This window comes from Mauremys mutica, chromosome 2 (genome assembly GCF_020497125.1).
Source record: "Mauremys mutica isolate MM-2020 ecotype Southern chromosome 2, ASM2049712v1, whole genome shotgun sequence".
NCBI lineage: Eukaryota > Metazoa > Chordata > Testudines > Geoemydidae > Mauremys > Mauremys mutica.
In genome coordinates, this window is record NC_059073.1 from 58,434,316 (window position 1) to 58,454,253 (window position 19,938).

Consider the following 19,938-nt stretch of genomic DNA (forward strand, 5'->3'; position numbering starts at 1 on the left):
ATCACAAAGGTTTTAAACTGCTCACATAAGCCCCAATTCAGCAGTCCATACCTATTCTGCAAAGCATTTAAGAATGTATTTAAATATTTTGCTTAACTGGATCCTAGGTGCTTGATCCTGCAAAGTGCTGAGCTCTCTGGCCCTAGTCGGGCAAAGCACTTAAGCATGTGCTTAACTCTAAGCACATGAGTAGGGGGAACTACACAAATCCTTGACATTAGATGCATGCTTAAATTCCTTGCTGAATCAGGGCCTAAGTGCCCAATTTTTACTAATGCAAAAATTCCTTATACAAAGTAGTCCCACTGATTTCAATCAGACTACTAGCATTAATAATGGTTTGCATGCTGTCTCCTGTAAAATAGTCACCACTGTTCTCCAGCTTCCATAGTTTAGTCTTCACTTACTATAGTATCACTCTATAGTACTCTGTAATCTCCTTGCAGATGGGACCTTTTCTTCTGTGATTCAAGAGCCAAGTGTACTCTTATGGCACTAGGTAATAATTATAGTCCCCAGTACATGAATGACAAAAAAATCCACCACTTTTTGTTGTTCACGATGAAAGCCGTAGCTGAATTTCACAGCTTGAAATGTCACGGGTATCTAGTCCTCAGTAAGAAACAGACCTCTGATACATTAGGTAAAAATATTTAATAAAGTTAGAAACAATTATATTAATTCATAATTACTTGTCAAATTGCATTACAATTGTGCAACTCAGTACAACCATAAGGTTGTAAATTTGTGAAAGAAAGCCTGAACAGGAGAGTTAACTCAGCAACATTATATAGGTGCAGTATTTTCAGTTACTGTAGACTTAAGAAAATGGAGCTACACTGGCTTACTCCTGGGCTGAATTTAGCTTAATGTATGTGTCGTGGTTGTTACTCTTTCATTTCCTGACTTTTTTTCCAATTTTTTCACCTTGCATTAATAAGGTTTTTGCTTATAATAATCTGTAGTTTCTATTAATAGTTTATTTTAGACATTGCTTAACCAAAACACTTCTTAGCATATGCGCAACATGCCTCAGGTGGCACGTGACCAGGATTCATCACCAAATTTGGTCTGCTGGTTGCATCATTAGCTTCCCAGCTTGGGCCAGGTACTGATGGTGGGGACTGTGACATGAACACTGATCCAAGCCCCCCAATCAAACCACTTTTTCTTTATTCTGCTCTATCAGCGTAGGAGGTCACATATCACAGGAGATGAAATTGAGGAAATTATGAGATGTATATGTACTCTCCCACTCCCTAAACACCCGTTGCAGTGAAAAGTTTGCTTTAAAATGTTCTTTCAACCCGTCTGTAACTTTAAAAGAATGTGAAACTAAGGTTTCAGAAAACATCAATCCCTGCAGTTCTGAGCTATCACCAACCATGATTTCCTGTTTCTTCTCCACTAAATCTTGTCCAGTGTTTCTGTGCCACCTCCTGTCACTTCCCTTATATTTTTATCTGATTACCAAATGTCTGGTGAAGAGTGCTTGGCAGTATTTGAAGCTATCCAAAGACCATCAAGTTAAAGGCATAATGAGACTTCTTAAAAGGTGACAACCATTATGTCTTTGAAAGATCACAGATACAACTACAGTATCCTGTGCCCCATTCTCCTAGACCTCACTTCCTGCAACTATTGTCAGTTTGGCACAGTGTTCATTAGCACCACAGTGAGGGTGGGTCTTCTATGCTGTTTAGGATGAGATAAAGTTTAGCTTTACTCAGACAACACTAGCTCCTGGGACCACCCCTAAAGCTCTGAGAAGTACAAAAGGAGAATTATAAACTTGGAATATGTTTGAGCCTGTTGGTAAAGTTAAACCATCCTCTAAAGGGGGGCACTGCTACCACCTGCAAGACAGAGAGGCTACCGCCAGAATCCTCTTTGTGTATTATCTATAAACACACATGTGTAAACATTTACAGTCACATATGCACCCCCACACCCACTTCCGAACACACACTGTATCCTTTCCGCAGACAGCTACAGATACTATATAACTACAAAGCTATATCAACACATACCTACAAATCTCTGCAGAGAGCCACAGCTGTATTCTCCCACATACTGTGCTTGCAGCCAGCCAGCATACACCCCTGCATAGCCCGATGCTCGCGCACAGACAGGCACCCCATCCCGCACTGCTCTCTGTGCGCCCAACGCACCTGCCCCGGGGAACGCTGGCACCCAAGCAGAGCTCACCCTACACGCGCCTCCAGCCACGCGCGGCTCACCCCTGCACCCACACGCGGGGGGGACCCTTCCGGGGGTGCCGGGCTCCTGCCCACACCGCCGCGCGCCGCTGCCTTCGGGTGTGTGAGCGGAGGAGGGGCGGGCTGCGGGGGAGGGGCGAGGGGCGGGGGGCGGCGCCGGCGCCGAGCTCCGGGGCGCCGGCGGAGGAGCCCGGGCAGTCCTGCCGCGCGGGGCGCTGGAAGCGGAGGGGCCGCGGGGAGCGCAGCGCAGCGCCCGGAGCCCGGCGGCGGCAGCAGCAGCAGCGGACGGAAGGAAGGAAGGAGCCGAGCTCGCCCCGCGCTCCCCTGAATGACGGGCGGCAGGTTCGACTTCGACGATGGCGGCACCTACTGCGGCGGCTGGGAGGAGGGCAAAGCCCACGGGCACGGCATCTGCACCGGGCCCAAGGGGCAGGGCGAGTACGCGGGCTCCTGGTCCCACGGCTTCGAGGTGGTGGGCGGCTACACCTGGCCCAGCGGCAACACCTACCAGGGCTACTGGGCGCAGGGCAAGCGCCACGGGCTGGGCGTGGAGACCAAGGGCAGGTGGATGTACCGGGGCGAGTGGTCCCACGGCTTCAAGGGGCGCTACGGGGTGCGGCAGAGCCTCACCACCCCGGCCCGCTACGAGGGCACCTGGAGCAACGGGCTGCAGGACGGCTACGGCGTGGAGACCTACGGGGACGGAGGTGAGCGCCCCGCGGGAGGGAGGGGAGCAACGTGCCTGGCGGGCCACACGCACTGCATGTGTGTGCGCGCACACACGTGTGCCGCCGCTGCCACCTGGCGCGCCCCACGCACACAGCCCCGGGCGCCTGGGCTCTCGCAGGAGCTGCTCCGCCCGCGCACAGGACCCGGCGGGGGCACGGCTGCCAGGGGGCAGTGGCAGGCGCAGGGGAAGGAGGAGTCTCAACTCTTGACAAAGTTTCGCCCCCCCCCTTTCCTTTTGTGCATAGATTGCGCGCGCGAGCAGGGCCGCATTGAAACCGCGGGAGCGGTGCATCTTTTGCCAGGGGCAGCTGCTGAGCCTGCGAGCAGATCCCCCATTGTCAGTGGTTGAAACTGCAGCCAACTGACAGAGAGTTGAGTGAGGCCTCGATCCTAGAGCTGGACCTAATGTGACACCGAGCGGAATGGAGGAAGGTTCATAAAGGAAGCTACGTTGCTTTACACTCATTAGGGCAATGAAAACAAAGTGTCGCTTACACTGTTGCAGGTGACCTAGGGTTAATATTAATTATCCTGTTAGAAACGCTGCATTGGAGTGATAAATGTAGAGGGGATGAAACTTATGAGCTGTTTCACTTTTAAAAGTTCCACATTCCCAGGGCTATCGTTTTTCCTTCACCAGCTGGTAGAAATGTTTGCAGATTCCTAAGCATTAGAAATAAATTGCGATTGCTTGAAAACATTGGTTTTTGCCTGTTCTTTGTACAACTGCTGGAGGTTTCACAGGTCGTGTTCCATTGATTTAGCAACACTTACATATTGTATCAGAGAGAAAACTGGCAAATAAATCTCACTCACTCTTGAGAGATTGTATGGGAAAACAATATTGATAAAGTCTCGAGAAAGCTAACAGTGGCCAAAGAGATTATACATTATTAGATGTAATCAATCTTGGACCCACCTACATTTTTATAAAATGATCTTATTTAATTAACACAGAAATATTGTAACTTAAAAAAAACCCCACATGTGATTCTAAATACAAATCATGTTTTGAAATAAGGCCAGCTGCTGTTTCTCTCCCTTACAACCCCCCCGCAACCCAACCCAACCTTTCTTAAAAACTCTCCCATATTTCGTGACTTCTGACATCATATTTAGCATATCAAGGTTAGCATCATATTTAGCATATCAAGTTAAGGTTCAGCAAGGTGACTCATGAGTAAAGCTTACACAGTTGCACAGTTTCATTTAACTGTAGTGTACATGTGTCATTTCAAGCGCCATACAAAAGACAGATGGGCCTGTTTCTGCTCTCACGCTGATTTTACACTGCTGTAGCTTTTGGAGTTACAGCAGTGTAAAAGTGAGAGCAGTGACTAATGGAATTACTTGATCTATCCCAATGTAAGGGGAGAATCTGGCCTAATATTTTAGACTTGAAATCTTTTAGAAATGTTACTTAGTTTAACATTTATCATGTACATTTTGCAAGTTCAGATTTGTGTGAAAGTGTGTGAGTGCTGTGCAAGAAGTGTAATTTAGCAAAACAATAGATAACATATAAAATCTGCCTTCCTTGTGACTTAAAAACAGATCTTTGGTTCAGGCCTTTTAAGTAATGCTGTGTATCAGTTTCTACATGAAGTTTGATTTGCGACTTGTGGGCAAACCGGAAAGAGATGCTTCAAAGAATGCATGCCCATGTGCTAATGGGGAGTTGAGCCCCACACTTACAAATGAAGCTTTTTATTCCAAAATTTAGTGAGACCATAAAATTAATTTTATAATAAAGTTAAAATACATTACTTTATAAAACAGATTGATTTTATAGTTTTACGTTGGAATTTAAAAAAAAACAATGTGTTTTCACATGCTCATAGTGATCTCTTGGGGCTGAAAGTTTTCATGCTTGGTCTCTGCCTAGAGGGTACATGCATGTTTTTTATTTAATTCTAAAACATGATCAGAGTTTTAGTTTACTTTCACTGCACTGTAAGATTCTTTTGTTTGTTTTTCTGGTGGATTAGAAGTTTAAAAAGGGCTGATGGCAAGTATAATTCATTGTAGCCATATTTTTAAAGTAAATTAGGATGCTCGTTATTGTTAGAAATAGGTTTCTCAATAATTAACATACACTGTTCTTTTTTTAGGGTAACTGTGGGAATCCATTTTTCCCCCTCTTAATGAAGCAGAATGTAATTCACAAGACAATTGTCTTCATAGATAGTTTGGAAGTCAGTAGCTTTATTAAAAAAAATCCACACTATCCTATCTTAAGAATTTTTGTTCTGTTAATGTATATCTATTACTAAGGCCCCAATTCTGCAAACACTTAAGAACATGTCAGTATATTTGAGCATGTGCATTCCTGTTGATTTTAATGGGACTACTCATGTGAATTAAGTTACACACATGCTTAGGTGTCTGCAGAGTCAGGGCCTTAGTTTTGAGGCACTGCAAACAACACAGCAGCAAATGAGAAAAATATCTGAATTGTTACTACAAACAAACTGAGCATATACCAAAGCTGCTCAAAATAAGCAGAAATTGGGCTTGTTTTATGCTGAGTCGGCTTGTGCATTGTATGTTGGCTAGTTTTGCTGGCTTGTTATTGTTTTTAAAGTAGCTTGTAATTGCAGGCCATTGTTTGCTGTTCTGGAGAACACTAGCATAATGAAATAAGTTTATATATGTACTGATACTTAGATTGTAGTGATTTTAAAAAAGAATCTAAACAGATTTTTCTTTAAAAAGTTTTTCTTAAAGTGTGTAAGTGTGAGAGGGATGTACATATAAGTATAGAAATAACAAACACTGGCAGCAAGCAAACTTCTTCTGCTCTCTGTCTGCATACAAAACTTCCTTTAATTTTCATCTGCACCACAGCATAATACAGTCCATTGTGTGTATGTGCTTTTTAAACTAGCGTTCAACTAAATCTCCATGGAAAAGGTTATAAATTTAGGTTTTAATTAGAGCTAGGTAAACTTTTTAGATCAATAGTTATTTGCTGACAAATGCAATTTGGGACCATCCAAAACTATTAGTGAATTTAACTGTAGTGAATTCAACTATTTTGCTGTGTGGCCCAGTTGTAGCTCATTTCTTTGAGGAACACATGCAGTTTTTAAATCATTTGGTAATTACAATGGTAGCCTTAAAGCCACTATCAGTGATACTAATTAGTTATCAGTTAATAATAACTAATCAGTTATAGTTAAATGAACAGGAACCAAAAGCTTTGTTATGTTTTTTGTAGATCATGTTGTTTATTGAATATGTTAGCCTTTCATTATATTACAGTGTTATTATGGATAAATCATACTCCTCTAACAACTTCTTAAATTTTCACTTTGGAAATAATAGATGCAACTATAATTTATGTAAGACCATTGTTTCCACATTTATGTATATGTATGCTTTCAGCAAACATTTTAAATGGAATATATTTTGAATATAGCTGTAAAACTTAATGCAAGAGTGGACACTTTTCTACATGATACCGCCTAGTAATAATAAAGAGGGATACCTTTCTGTTTAATGCCTAATTACAGTCAAATATCTGAATCCTTGAGAATTGGTGCACTGCAAAACTACACACAAAAATCAGATGAAATATCCATGGCATGGTGTTTTTGTTCTCTTCTTCCCCCCCATGTTTGATTTATAGAATATTCCACTTCCTCGTTAGCTAATTTTTCTTTTCTTTTTTTTAAAATAAGGAGCTGGCCTTGATTTCATTGTCCCAGTAGAAAGAAGAGTCTGATAAGCACATAAGAGTAAATTAATTGTCCTGGTTTTAATGCTCTCTGGGGCAAATCATAACCATTTCCATTTTCTCCTACAAAGAAGTGAAAAACATACGTCATAATGGTTACATGTTTTTGATCTTCTGCATTCCCTTTTCAAAACAAAAATATTGTATGATCAAGAAAAATTGCAGACCATCCTAGCTTTGATATTTATGATAACTTTTTTTATTTACATAGAGTGGACCTGATTCTGATCTACACTGCTCTGGCAATATAAAGAGGCCCCGTGGTGGGTTGCCAACATGGTGTAATGGGGCCTAGTCTAAATGAGAGTGAAGTGTATTTATTTTAAAGTAACAGAACAGTTATTACTGGCATAACAAATTGGACAGTTGATATATGTAGCAGCAAAACAGCTGTAGCCAGATTCTCACCTCTGGGTTCTAAAGGTACACCATTTGTAATCACATGGATGGAAGTGGGGGCAAAATATAGCTTCAGCTGTGCTAGAATATTCATACGTTTATTTCCAGGAAAAATATTTATTAAAGTAACAAGTGTCAAGAAAAAGACTTTACTTTTAAAACTATTTACAGACCACATCCATGTATTATGCTCATGTTTTTTATTTGCCCTGCTCCATATGTTGAGTATTTCTAAATAACCATGTTTCTAGTTTCAGCAGCCTTAAAAACCAGTGCTTCAGCAGGTATCTAGGATACAGAGAGGGAGAGAGAATCTAAGAAAGTTGCTTACTGGTGATGTCAGCAGCCATCTGTTAGAAAGGAAAACCTTCACTTGCTAGAATATTTTAACACTAAATAGTTATTGTTGAGCTTATTTAACATTATATGAAATATAAATTGGTTAAAAAAATCTTTGTGACAAAGCTTATAAATTGATGCTTTTAAATTAGCATGTTCAGACAGGTATGATAAGTGGCAAATGGTAATAATATTGTATATTGATGAGTAATTTTCACACAAATGCATAACCAAACTGGACTATGTACATAAAACTGAGATTTAATTTCAAACAATTACTCAAATTAAACTTTAAGTGATGTTAAAATTTGAGGCATTTGACAAATGCAAGCATTTACAGAAAATCACTGACTTCAAAATGTCAAATATATTTATCTAAATAGCAATTTAATGTGTTATGCAGCTAACAGACTAAAATCAAACAAGGATATTTTAAAAAGTTTCTTCTTAGTACTTTTCTAAGAATATCCAGAGTTGTGTATGTTAGTGTTTTGGGCAGTTGATGGAGGGTAGGGGGAGGAGGAGAGAGGGAGATAGAACCTCCATGTTTCAGGGTTTAAATCAATCTCTAACTTTTAAGGATTAGGACAAGAACTTCTTGGGGGACAAATCTGGCTATTGTGGGGTTTCTTGCACTTTCCTCTAACACATCTGGTATTGGCTATCGTCAGATGCAGGATATTGAACTAGGTGAACCACTGGTCTTGACCCAGTATGGTAGCTCCTATGTTCTTAAGGAGACAACCGTGTACCAGGGAGTAACCTGAATTCACTTTTTTAACCCCAGGCAGTACATCATCAACCACACAGATATCTGTTACTGCCTCTTTTCAAATGTCATGCAACTCCCTCTTCTGTTTCCATTTTAAAAAAAAAATCAGTGTTAAGACTGTGACATAACATATTCAGGTACAGCTAAAATGGTATCCCTTAATTCTCTGCTATTCTGCCATTGGTCTGTCCTAATTACATACAAATGAGCACAAATGAGAGGGAACTTCAAATTCTTTTCATATTTAAGTGTATAGTGAGAGAAACTTGAAGTTTCTGCCTTAGGTCTGATAGCCTCATCACAAATTTAGTAATGCAATTATTTAATTAAATATAAAAACAAAATTTACAAGCAAAACTATTTTCCATGTCTCGCAGGCATCATTGTTCTAAATTTCATTAGGCCTTGAACATGTTGTCTTTGAACCTGAACTCAGTTGTTTCTTAAGCAGATCTCCCACTGATTTCACTGGCACTTTTGCATATGATCAGACTTCAGGATAAGATGTATGCTGTTTTTCCGGGTTCTTTGTGGATGTCTCATAATACAGTATTTCTCTTGCTACAAATAGAATAAAGGTCTGAAATGAAACACAACCTACAGGGAAGTTATTGATTTTATAGAGAACGCAGCTATTAAGTATTCATGATAGTGAAATATATGTTGGCAGCAAAAAATGTAAATGCCAAAATTTCACAAGGAGTAAGAAGAGGCAAAGGTAATATACTACAGTTTCATTCCTGGCATCTCAGCAAAATTAGATTTTTTTTTCCTGTTAAAATATATTTTGACACTAGTGTGCAAGAGGTCATTGTGCAATAAACCATTAGGAGTGCCTTTTTGTTGAGAGACCCAGATTAAAATCAGACTGGACACTACTGGATTTTTAGTTGTCTTAGTACTGGGTTAATTTGAAATGCTAAATTTTTATTAAACAGCAGAATATTTTTTTTTAAAAAGTTAGAAAAATATTTTTCTATTCTAGGATTCTTTTTATCATGTAATATGTGTTGCCTTTTCTGATGAAATTTTGCCAAAAATGTTTGATAAAATAGCTGGCTGTAGGTATACTATTATAGTGATGGCATCAGTTCCTCTGTAATTGAATTGCTTCTTAAATGTTGTTTCCATTGGTTATTCTTTTAAAAGGTACATACCAGGGACAGTGGACAGGAGGGATGCGGCACGGATATGGTGTACGTCAAAGTGTACCTTATGGCATGGCAACTGTGATCCGTTCACCCCTCCGAACATCTCTAGTCTCACTTCGTAGTGAGCAGAGCAATGGCACTGTTCTGCATGACATTACTTCAGACAGCCCAGCTGGAACAAGAGGTGGGTTTGTTTTGAATTTTCACAGTGAACCGGAAGCCATGGGTAGTAAGAAAAGAGGAGGCTTGTTCAGAAGAGGATCCCTTCTTGGTAGTATAAAACTTAGAAAATCTGAATCTAAATCATCAATATCTAGCAAACGTAGCTCTGTCAGGAGTGATGCTGCTATGAGCAGAATTAGTTCTAGTGATGCCAACTCTACGATTAGTTTTGGAGATGGTGACTGTGATTATTGCCCTATGGAAGACCATGTTGATGCCACCACAACAGAAACGTACATGGGAGAGTGGAAGAATGACAAGCGCAATGGTTTTGGTATTAGTGAGCGTTCAAATGGTATGAAATATGAAGGAGAATGGCTAAATAATAAAAGGCATGGATATGGATGCACCATATTTCCAGATGGCACAAAGGAAGAGGGAAAATATAAAAACAATGTTTTGGTCCGTGGAATAAGGAAGCAACTTATACCAATAAGAAACACCAAAACTAAAGAAAAAGTGGAGAGAGCCATAGAGGGTGCACAAAGGGCAGCTGCTATGGCAAGAACCAAAGTGGAAATTGCATCTTCAAGGTATGTAATTGCAAAATGCATGCTTTTGCCACTTCATGTGTAGCAACAAAAATGTATTGTTTACAGTAAATTATATTGACAGAGGCTCTTAAAAGTTTGAGTACAGATTGTTGTCTTCAATGGGCACCCAAGTTCAGCTCTGTTTCATATGTGCATTTTGACTGACTTTAATGAAGTTGCATGTGTGAACCTGAGCGTAGAATTTGCCACCATAACTTGAGAGAAGTATTACTTGCACACTTCAGAAATATACTATCAGTCTTGCACGCTTGCACTTAAACTATAGAACTACTACTAAAATATATCATTGTGTTCCATTGTACACACGGAATAATAATTTATATGCCATCTTGAAAATTAAGCTGGTGAAGAATGTGGTGGCCTGCTTATGAAGTGGAATATCTTTCCATAAGCATGTTACACTTTTGCTTAGGGATTTGTTCTTTACTGCAGGTTTTCAGATAAAATTTAAGGTGTTGGTTTTAACACCTAAGGACTAGATTCACAAAAGAAGTTGGGTGCCTAATTAGCACTTTAGGTGCCTTAATCCCAGAATCATGTCCCACTGGGATTCACAGAACCCCTGCTAAGTTGCCCTTGAATCCTTCATAACTTTCAGGACAGCCGTTAGAGAACTCACCTGGAATGTAGGAGACACACTTGTACAGTTGTGCTCTAAACATCTATTTATTAGCAACACTCCCTTCCCCCCAGTTCAAGTCCCCCCTAATGCCAGGAGAGGGTTTGCAGCTAAGAATCCCACACAGAAGGAGAAGCATTCCTGCCTCCCAGACTTAGGCGCCTATCTAAAAGGGAGGGGCAGATCTTAGTACACCTCTTGGCATGGCAGCTCCCATTGGCTAAGTTACGGGAGGCATTGTCTAGCATGCTGGCTTTAATGAATCCTGTTTTTGAGGCACACATTTCTCTGTACATTCATTGTATAGGGATCTAGGTGCCCAACTCAGGCTTTGTGAATCCAAGTGATTTTCTAAGTACCTAAAAGTTATACATGGTGATGTTGAATGTCACCATATCTAAGTTTCTTTGTGAATCAGGACCTATCTACTTATTTGAGAGAGAGCCTCTTTTCACTCATTTGATCTGGAATCTCCTCAGTCTAGATGGGGATAGGGACCCACTTGCCATTGCATTCTGAGGGGACTCTCAGTTTTGAAACTTGCTTCCCCCATTGGATCTGAAATAACCAGAATCTGATGACATTCAGGGTGTGTTGCAAACGTCATGGGTTTTCTTTTCCCCAAGTGTTTGAAAATGAGACAGAATTTTGAGGGTAGTTAACAGGGAAAGAAGGAAGGCTGTTTCAACTTTTTTAATGTTTTTGTTTTTTGGTTCAGGGCTGAGATGGAATTGCCACAATTTAAATTATAATATAGGCAGTTTATGATTTTTAAGTGTTTTGTTAAGGGTGCTTAAAGCAAATACATAGGCACCTTTTTTATTTTTTATAAATGTAAATAAAGCTTTCTGGCAACTTTCCACATTTCAAATTACTTTTCTCAGTCAGACTCTACTTGCAATTTACTGTCATCATAAAAACAGCTTTTTAAAAAAAATGCTGTGAGGAAATATTGACTGGCGTGTTAGAAAGAGTGTATGCCATATTACACTTGTTAAAGTTGACCTTCCACTACTGACACCAACTTTTGCTTGAATTGTACAGCCACTCGCGCATAGATTTTAAAAGATCTATTTGCTACACATAAGTAAAGAGTGAGTACCAAATACATGGAAGAAGTTGGATTTGTGGGTGATTTATACTGAAAAGCAGTTAAGTGGCAAACACATAAAGAGGTTATTGGGCTACTAATCCAATTAGAGGTAAAATCTACTTGGTAACACAGTTTGCCCTCAAATGAGTGTTGGTAGCTGGATTTTGCAAAGAAGTCAGGGAGGCCTTTGGCAGCGTAACCATTTAGCAAAGAATTGAAGCAATAACTAATTTTAAAACAACATGCAAAATCCAGAGTAAGAATTTAAGTTTTATCAGAAGAATTAAAAGTAGGTTGAGTAAAGAAATGCGTCATACTGTACACATTTTGATAAAACAGATCATAGTATATTATGAAGTTAAAAAAACATGGATCTAAAGAAAAATAAAGATGATTTTAAATCAGTGTACTGCTTCCTAATAAAAATTAGAGTAATATTTTAAAGAATCTTTAAGAGTTTGTAAATGATGTTGTAACAGGGTACAGACTCAACCACTGCAGCTCCTCCTGCTGGTTGGTTTGGGAATTAGCTCTTTCAGCAGTGCAGCTTCATTAGTGGTGTCTCGCACTCCATTACTTTCTCAGTCTCCACCATCCTCACAGTTGGACCCATGTCACTCTCATACTGCAGCATCCCTTCTGGACACTGCCCTCCGGCTGTGCCTGCTCTGCTAGCTCTCAACCCGGCTCTCCTTCCAGGGGACCAGCAGCTTCTGGTTCTATCACTCGCCTCAATGGCTCACTGCAGTCCTCAGTCTTGCCCCTTCCTCCAAGGGCAAACTGCAGTCTGACTTAGCCACTCTCATCACTGGCAAGTGAGGGGGAAAGGGGGGGTGCCCAGGCTTGCCCGCTATTCTGAGCCCCCAACCCAGGGACCCTCTAACGGCAACCACTTACTGCCCTCCTCCAGCTCTCCTCTACTGCCTGTTTCCCTAGGTCCCTTCCCTGTAGCCCCAGCACCGTATCTGACCCTTTGTGTCAGGGCCCCAGTCTGGTAGTCATCAACCTAGAGCTCTCCCAGCCTCTGCTGACTCTGCCCAGCTCTGTCTTAGGTGCTTCTCTCTCTGAGAGCTAGTTCTTCTCCCTTTGCCCTCAAGGAAAGAGACTCCACTCTGCTCTGCCCTGCACTCTTCTTATAGGGTCCAGCATGGCCCTAATAGGCTGCTTTCAAGCCTCCACTTGATTGGCTCCCAATAAGCCCTTCCAGGATTGGCTGGGGCGCTGCACAGCCTCTTTGGCTTGCTTTAACCCCTTCCACTACAGATGTACATAAGGTCTTCAAAAGATGTAAATTAGTAAAGGCTGGATATGCAGAAACACCATTTTAAGGAGGTGGAGGTAAGGGTCCCCCAAAGTATGACTATGGAAACTATTTGTAACACTGTATTCATTTCTGAACACCCTCTTCCTAAAAATGTAGACAAATAAGGTAGAATTTAAAGGAGAGCAATAAATATGATAAAAGGGTAGAGGGACTGGTTGTTACAAGGAATTTAAAGAATAAAATTATCTATAGCTTTGCTGAGCAATAGCTGAGCCCTGGTCTACACTAAGAACTTATGTCGGTGTAAGTAAGCTCAGGGGTGGGGAAAATCCGCACCGTGAGCGACATAGTTATACTGACCAAACTCCCAGTGTAGACAGCACTATATTGATGGGAGAGCTGCTCCCATCATCATAGCTACCACCTCTCGGGAAGGTGGAGTACCTATGCCGATGGGAGAAGCTCTCTTGTTGGTGTAGGTAGCGTTTTCACTAAGCGCTACAGCTGCACCACTGCAGCACTGTAAGTGTAGACAAGTCCTAAATGTGATTTGAGAAAGATTGTTGAGACTGGTACCGTGTGTAATTGATGTTACAGGATGAAATTAAGAAAAAGAAATTGGTAACGAGAGCTGGATATATACCTAGATTGATGTACAAACGCTCCTTGATGGCCCTTGAAGGGTATTCTCCACCTGTACTTTTTGTAATCAGCTTTTGTCATCCTGAAGCAATCAAGTGATAAAAGAGCAAACACTTAACAGAGCATCAGAAAATACTTGTGTGTCAATCATAACTAAACAACAAGGAAGTTGTAAGGTAGGATTAAAGACCAGTAGTGACTTGTCTTGAAGGACATTCATATAGGGAAAGCACAGATTATATTGACCCTCTGCTGTCCTAATTGTTTAGGACAGTGGAGATGGGATGGAGAGATGGTTATAAAGGATTAAGAGGGTGGAGGAGGCGGTTGATAAACATTTTGAGAAGTAGGGTAGAGTGAATCTGTGAAATGTATGTGCATATAGTTCCATAAATTAATGTTTATGGGAACATCAGGGAATATTCCATGTCAGGAAAATATAACCCTTTAACAAAAAAGAGAGGCAGTCTGGCCTAGCAAGACTACCCATTTTGGGTTGACCTCCATTCAACTTTCCTTTTTATTCACCATCACCTTGCTTCAGTCTCCTCCATAAGTCAACCAAACTCTCTAACTTTTGCTTAAATTGCCTTTAGTCATTTTGCATCAGAGGGGTAGCCGTGTTAGTCTGGATCTGTAAAAAACGACAAAGAGTCCTGTGGCACCTTATAGACCAACCATAGAAGCATTGGAGCATAAGCTTTCATGGGTGAATACCCACTTCGTTAGGTGCCACAGGACTCTTTGTTGCTTTTTAGTCATTTTGGAAACTCATTCTGTGTTTATTAGTATCCTCTGCATTAAATACTGGTAGCATAAGAATAATTCCCTTTTTAATCCTAGCTCTGGGCTTTATCCTAATTTTTGACACTATTCAATAGTGTGAATAGTTTCTCTTCCCTTTTCAAAGGGAAATCATTCAAACTCATTAAGCCTTTCCATAACTGATTTTCTTGAGACTGTGATAAGAGAGATGCTCTGACTTAACAGATTTGAGTTTGATGCAGGAATTAGTAGGTGAAATTCTGTGGCCTGTATAATACAAGATACCAGACTAAATTATAATAATGGTCCCTTCTGGCATTAAAAATCTATGATGCTCCCTCTCAAAAGAATCAATTTGTATGGAACAGTAAACAATTATATACACACAATTCTATTTGGGGGTCTAACAAGGGTTTATCCAATAAAACAAGAACCATTCTTTTTCTTATTGATCATTCTTTAGGTAATACAATCAGTTTCTGCTTCCCTTCTTTTATTGCAACTGTATTCCTGGCTGAGAGTTTCAGCAATTGTTTTGTAGTAACTCTGAAATTCATTTCCTGATCCATTCATCTCCAAATGCTTTTCTAAAAGATACGCTCTAATTCCAAAAGAAATTAGTTCAGAGAAGTTCTATGGCCTGTGTTATACAGGAGGTCAAGCTGGATCATCACAATGGTTCCTTCTGGCTTTCTAATCTACAACTCTAAGAATGAATGCGCAGAATGGCTGTTCTATTTAGCACAGATTCCCTAGCTGCTTCATTCTTTATTCCCGAACTAATTATGTTACATTTTTTAGCATTTTCAATCTACTTAATCATTCAAATTATGCCATTCCCTTTTATTCTAGTTGTATTGCAAATTATTTTTTACTCAGATTCTAATTTCAGTATTATCTACAGATTTGGAAATTTTTGTTTTCAATATCATGGCCAAATTATTTAATTGTTTAATAATTGTTACTGAAATGTTAAAACTGAGCCTGGATTCATAACCCTTTTCAACTTGTAAAACTTCCGTTTGTAGCTATCTTTTTGTTTCCTTTTATCTAGTGCTCTGTTTTGCTTCCTGTTCTCAGACTCTTTGTTGCCATTAATCTCTTGATATATGGAAGGTGTCAAAAGCTTTCTGAAAATCTGTTTTATGTACCCTGCCTTTCTTTTATCATGGCTGTAGGATCTATAAAGTAATCTAGCAAGTTAGTTAAACATGACCTCCATCAACCTAAATTCTATCCTGACTCAGAATGTGCTTTCCAATTTATTTTTATTGGTGTCTTTTTGACATAATTACTGTCATAGCAATTAATCAAAAAATAAATGGACAGGATTACAAAATCACCATATACATACAAAGCTGCTCAACAGTTAAGCATTATAGACCAATCCCTGCTACAACAAAAGTCACAGAAAGACGAGATACACATCTAAAAAGTGAATATTCATTAACCATGCATAATAATAAAATTGTTTTAACAAACACCTTATATATAACTTGTGGATTGTGGCATAAATCAAAAATATCTCAGAACATATTAAATAAAGAGATAACACTGGAGCTCATGTATTAAAATCTTGGAAGTAGAGACATTTCAGAAATATAGAGGTGCTTCCCCTATTTTATCACTTTAATAGTCACTGTGGAGAAAATCTTAAAACTATTTTAAAGTCACTGAGACAAATCCATTCATTTGCCTTCAAAAATGTTACACTGGGGATAAATCTAGACTACTTCTCCAGTTTCCTGTATTTGGATGGAAAAATGGCTACTTGCTAGTCCTCAAGAATATTGAACGGGGAAATTTCTCCTGTGTGTGTATTCTAAGGACATACAAACTATGGGTCCAATCCTGCTGCATGCTGATTGCCTACTGTGAGATATTATGGATGTTCAACACCTATTGAAGCAGTAGTCAATCAGCAGGTTATACCAGGAGACTCCAAAGACTTCATTTTTTCATTGTTGGTTTTTGAACTTTTTTTAAAAGGCAGTTATACATTTCTAGAGTTATAATGTCCTAGTATTTCTAGCGTAAAGGTTTTATTCGTGCTAACTAGGGTTATGTGAGATAAGAATACTCCCTCTCACATCTTGATGGTGTTAGAAAAGAAGGAGATGGAGGAAATAAATAAGATTAGTTCATTTTTCTTTACAAAAAACTATTTATTGTGATGGAGTTGCTTAAAACAATTTGAACATATAGTAGTTCAGTCTTTGTCATTAGCTAAGATTTTGTCCAGATTTTAAACTCCTGTTTTCAGGAGCGTACACCTCATCTGAAATATTTACCATGAGCACATAAGCAGTTTCACTATTACAGTTAAGTATTTGTGTGAGGCTTCGCAGGGTCAGGGCTAACCCTGCCAGCTCCCAGCCACGGCGCTCTGCTTCCCGCCATTGGTGAGTGTGGAGAGGTTGGGGAAAGGATGCCCTCCCGCACTCACCTGCGGCGGGAAGTGGAGCGACACAGCCCCAGCCTGCTCTGCTTTCCTTGCCACGGCCCCAGCTGTGTCACTGGGGGGCGGCTGAGGAAAGGTCCTGCACTCACCTGCGGCGGGAAACAGAGCGCCACAGCTGGGAGGTGGCAGAGTGGAGCTGGCTGGGGCTGGGCTGCTCCACTTCCAGCCACCGGTGAGTGCAGGGAGGTTGGGAAAAGAGGCAGAGAGATTCATTTCTACCCTGCAGGGAGATTGGGGAAGGGACGCCCCCCGTACTCACCTGTGGCAGGAAGCAGAGCGCTGCGGCTGGGAACTGGTGGAGTGGAGCAGGCTGGGGCCGGGCCGCTCCGCTTCCGCCGCTGCTGGTGAGTGCGGGGGGGATCCCTTCCTCCAAACCCCCTCCCCTGAGCGACACGACTGGGGCAGGGGTGAGGGAAGCAGAGCGGGCTGCTCCCGGCCCCCTGCTAATTCCCCAGGCCACTCTGGGACTGCGGGGCCCCCAAAGTGCCTTCCCACAGCTCCTGCCCCCCAGACCCTGCGGGGGGAGCCCCTGACCGCCCCCGAGACCCTTTGCCCCCTTATTAAATCCCTCAGCCCTGGCCTGGCCTGAGACCCTTAACACACTTCTCAGAGCAGCGTGTCAGAGCTTTACCGTGTTGTGTGTGAACCCGCGTTATATCGGGTTGCATTATATCGGGGTAGAGGTGTAGTATGGAGATGCATGTTAATTATTTAGTCTTTGATCTTGTTAACATTTACACATGTGCTTATCTTCATTACGCTGAGTTTGTCACAGTTAAAACGGCAATGCTCATGAGTCTGAAACAGAAATTGCATAAAGTCATTGAGCACAATATTTCAGTAAACTATATTTTTCATCACATATTTGTTACAATACGTTGAGGTGATAAAGGCCGCAGTCCTAAAAACATGTAAGTGTCTCTGTAACTTTGCTAAAGTGAGTAATTTAGGTTTATTAAGTTTTTGCAAGATCAAGAACAGATTCAGTCATACGTCACAAGTTTGTAAAGTTAGAAAAATTCACAGAAAACTCTAGGGGCCAGATCCTTAGCTGGTATAAGAAGGGATCTTTAGATCATCTAGCCTGATTTCCTCTATATCACAGACAAAGTACATTTGCTTTTGGTTTTGATTTTGTTTAAAATTTCATGGGAATTTCAATGTTTGTTGTTGTTTTTTGAAAGGGTGAAAATTAATGTAAAAATGAACTCAGTATTCTGGGTAAATATCAGGGTTAAAAGCATCAACTAAAGAATAGTAAGAATACTGAAAGTAAAAGTAGTTTAATGCTGTGGTTTATTTCATCAGCTGTACATTAACAGTATGTTTCCACATGTGGGTATCTTCTACTACATTACCTTACTTTAACAGACAGCCTCGTATTTACAATTAGACTAATTTATTATTAACAAACACATCTACCTAATGTAATGCATTGGATTTTCTTAACATAATCAGTATTTTCATGTACTTGAGAGGTCCAAAAGTCAAATGAAAATTGGTAAAAACTGAATAATTGTTGTAAAAACTGAAAATGAAAGGCATTAATCACAGGACATTACATTTCACCCAGTTACCTCTGTATTGAGCCCAGTAACTTGCATTAGCTTACCCACGCTAAACATCTGGGCCTGAAATTTTTTAAAAACCACCAGCTATTGTTTGTTTCAAAAGCATGTTGTGACTGTCTAAATTACATGGTTTTAGAGATCTCCTGTGCCCTCTAAGCATCTTTCTTGAACTCAACACTTGGCCCCATGCTGACTCTTCTCCCTCTCCCCTCCCCCTTTAGAAATAGGTGGAAGTCACAGGTTCTGTGACAGCCTTAATTAATTAAACCAGAATTGGTAATATGAATAATCAGGACAGCAATGTGTCCAGGAAACCTAAGACAACAGTCACAGTTAAGACAACCTATTTCTAGTCTTACATAGAGGATGCAATCCAGGGAGTTTGCCATTGTATGTATGACTATTTTCAAGTAATATAAGTATAAACCGATCAATGCTTACTCATTTCAGATATTTAAAAAATCAGAGCATTGTTATAGGATCACAAAACTAAGCTTTGTCAGCTTTTTATCCTTTTCTGTGTGCTAAATATTGTCCATAGTAACCGTTTATTATTATGAAAAGTTGTCTGCATGTGTATCATAATATTCTGAGAACTTTTTTGGTCATAAAATTGGATTTTCTTGACATAATTGCACTACTACAGTATATTTTTTCAAGAAGTAGATGAGTAGAGAAGGGGAGCTGGATAAGAGTTTTGACTATATTCTTCTTTATACAACCTTATTAACATCCATAGGTTCATATTATGGATAAATACAGAATTACAGGAGATTCAAAATAAATACAACTGGCCTTGAGAAAAGCACTTGCATTCCCACTAGTGGTGAATGGAAAGCTTTCCCTGTGGGTGGTAGAGAGGGGTATAAGGGTCTCTGGCATATACCCTTCTCTCTCCCCCTCCCCCCCACCATCCCATAAATTTATGCACTAGAAGCCAAGAGACTTGTCTTTGGGTTGGAATTCCCTTCTTTCCTTGGTGTGTGTTTTTGTAACTACTATATGGATGAGATATAATTATAAAAGGATACCGTTTATTCTTAAGAATAATAATAAGCACATGTGCCCTATACTTTCTGATACTCTATATTACTGAGTTCTTCTGATTTTTCTTACTAAGATAAACACTTCTGGTAGTTTTCTAGTTCTAGCTGTGACTATACAATGTTAGAAACAAGCATAATGATACTTATCATTTACATAGCTCTTTTCATCTTCAGAATCTTTGCATTCATTACTCCTCACATCTGGGTTGTAGGTAGGTATTTTACCAATAGGGGGATCAAGGCAGAGAGATTCATTTCTACCCTGCGATACAACTCCTACCGCCGGCCCATGTCAGCTAACTCGGACTCTGGCTGCAGGGCTATAAAATTTCAATGTAGACGTTCAGACTCTA

At 40.3% G+C, this 19,938-nt stretch overlaps 2 protein-coding genes across 13 annotated transcripts in view; one reads left to right on the forward strand and one right to left on the reverse strand.

Moving 5' to 3' along the window:
- Window positions 1–2,165, reverse strand: part of GDAP1 (ganglioside induced differentiation associated protein 1) — a 53,790-nt gene extending 51,625 nt beyond the window's left edge. Inside the window, exon 1 of the mRNA XM_045003732.1 lies at window positions 2,031–2,165. The gene's annotated coding sequence lies outside the window, so the exon portion shown is untranslated. The remainder of the gene's footprint in view (window positions 1–2,030) is intronic.
- A 283-nt stretch (window positions 2,166–2,448) lies between these two features.
- The window catches only part of JPH1 (junctophilin 1), a 117,748-nt gene continuing 100,258 nt past the window's right edge, over window positions 2,449–19,938 (forward strand). For 6 of the 12 annotated variants that reach the window (XM_045003718.1, XM_045003723.1, XM_045003719.1 and 3 more), the window contains exons 1-2: window positions 2,449–2,926; window positions 9,347–10,103. In XM_045003718.1, coding sequence (XP_044859653.1) covers window positions 2,548–2,926; window positions 9,347–10,103 — 1,136 coding nt within the window. In that variant the 5' untranslated portion in view covers window positions 2,449–2,547. Of the gene's footprint in view, window positions 2,927–3,250; window positions 3,561–9,346; window positions 10,104–19,938 lie in introns of those variants that run through there. The other 6 variants (XM_045003726.1, XM_045003725.1, XM_045003728.1 and 3 more) reach the window with 3 other exon arrangements.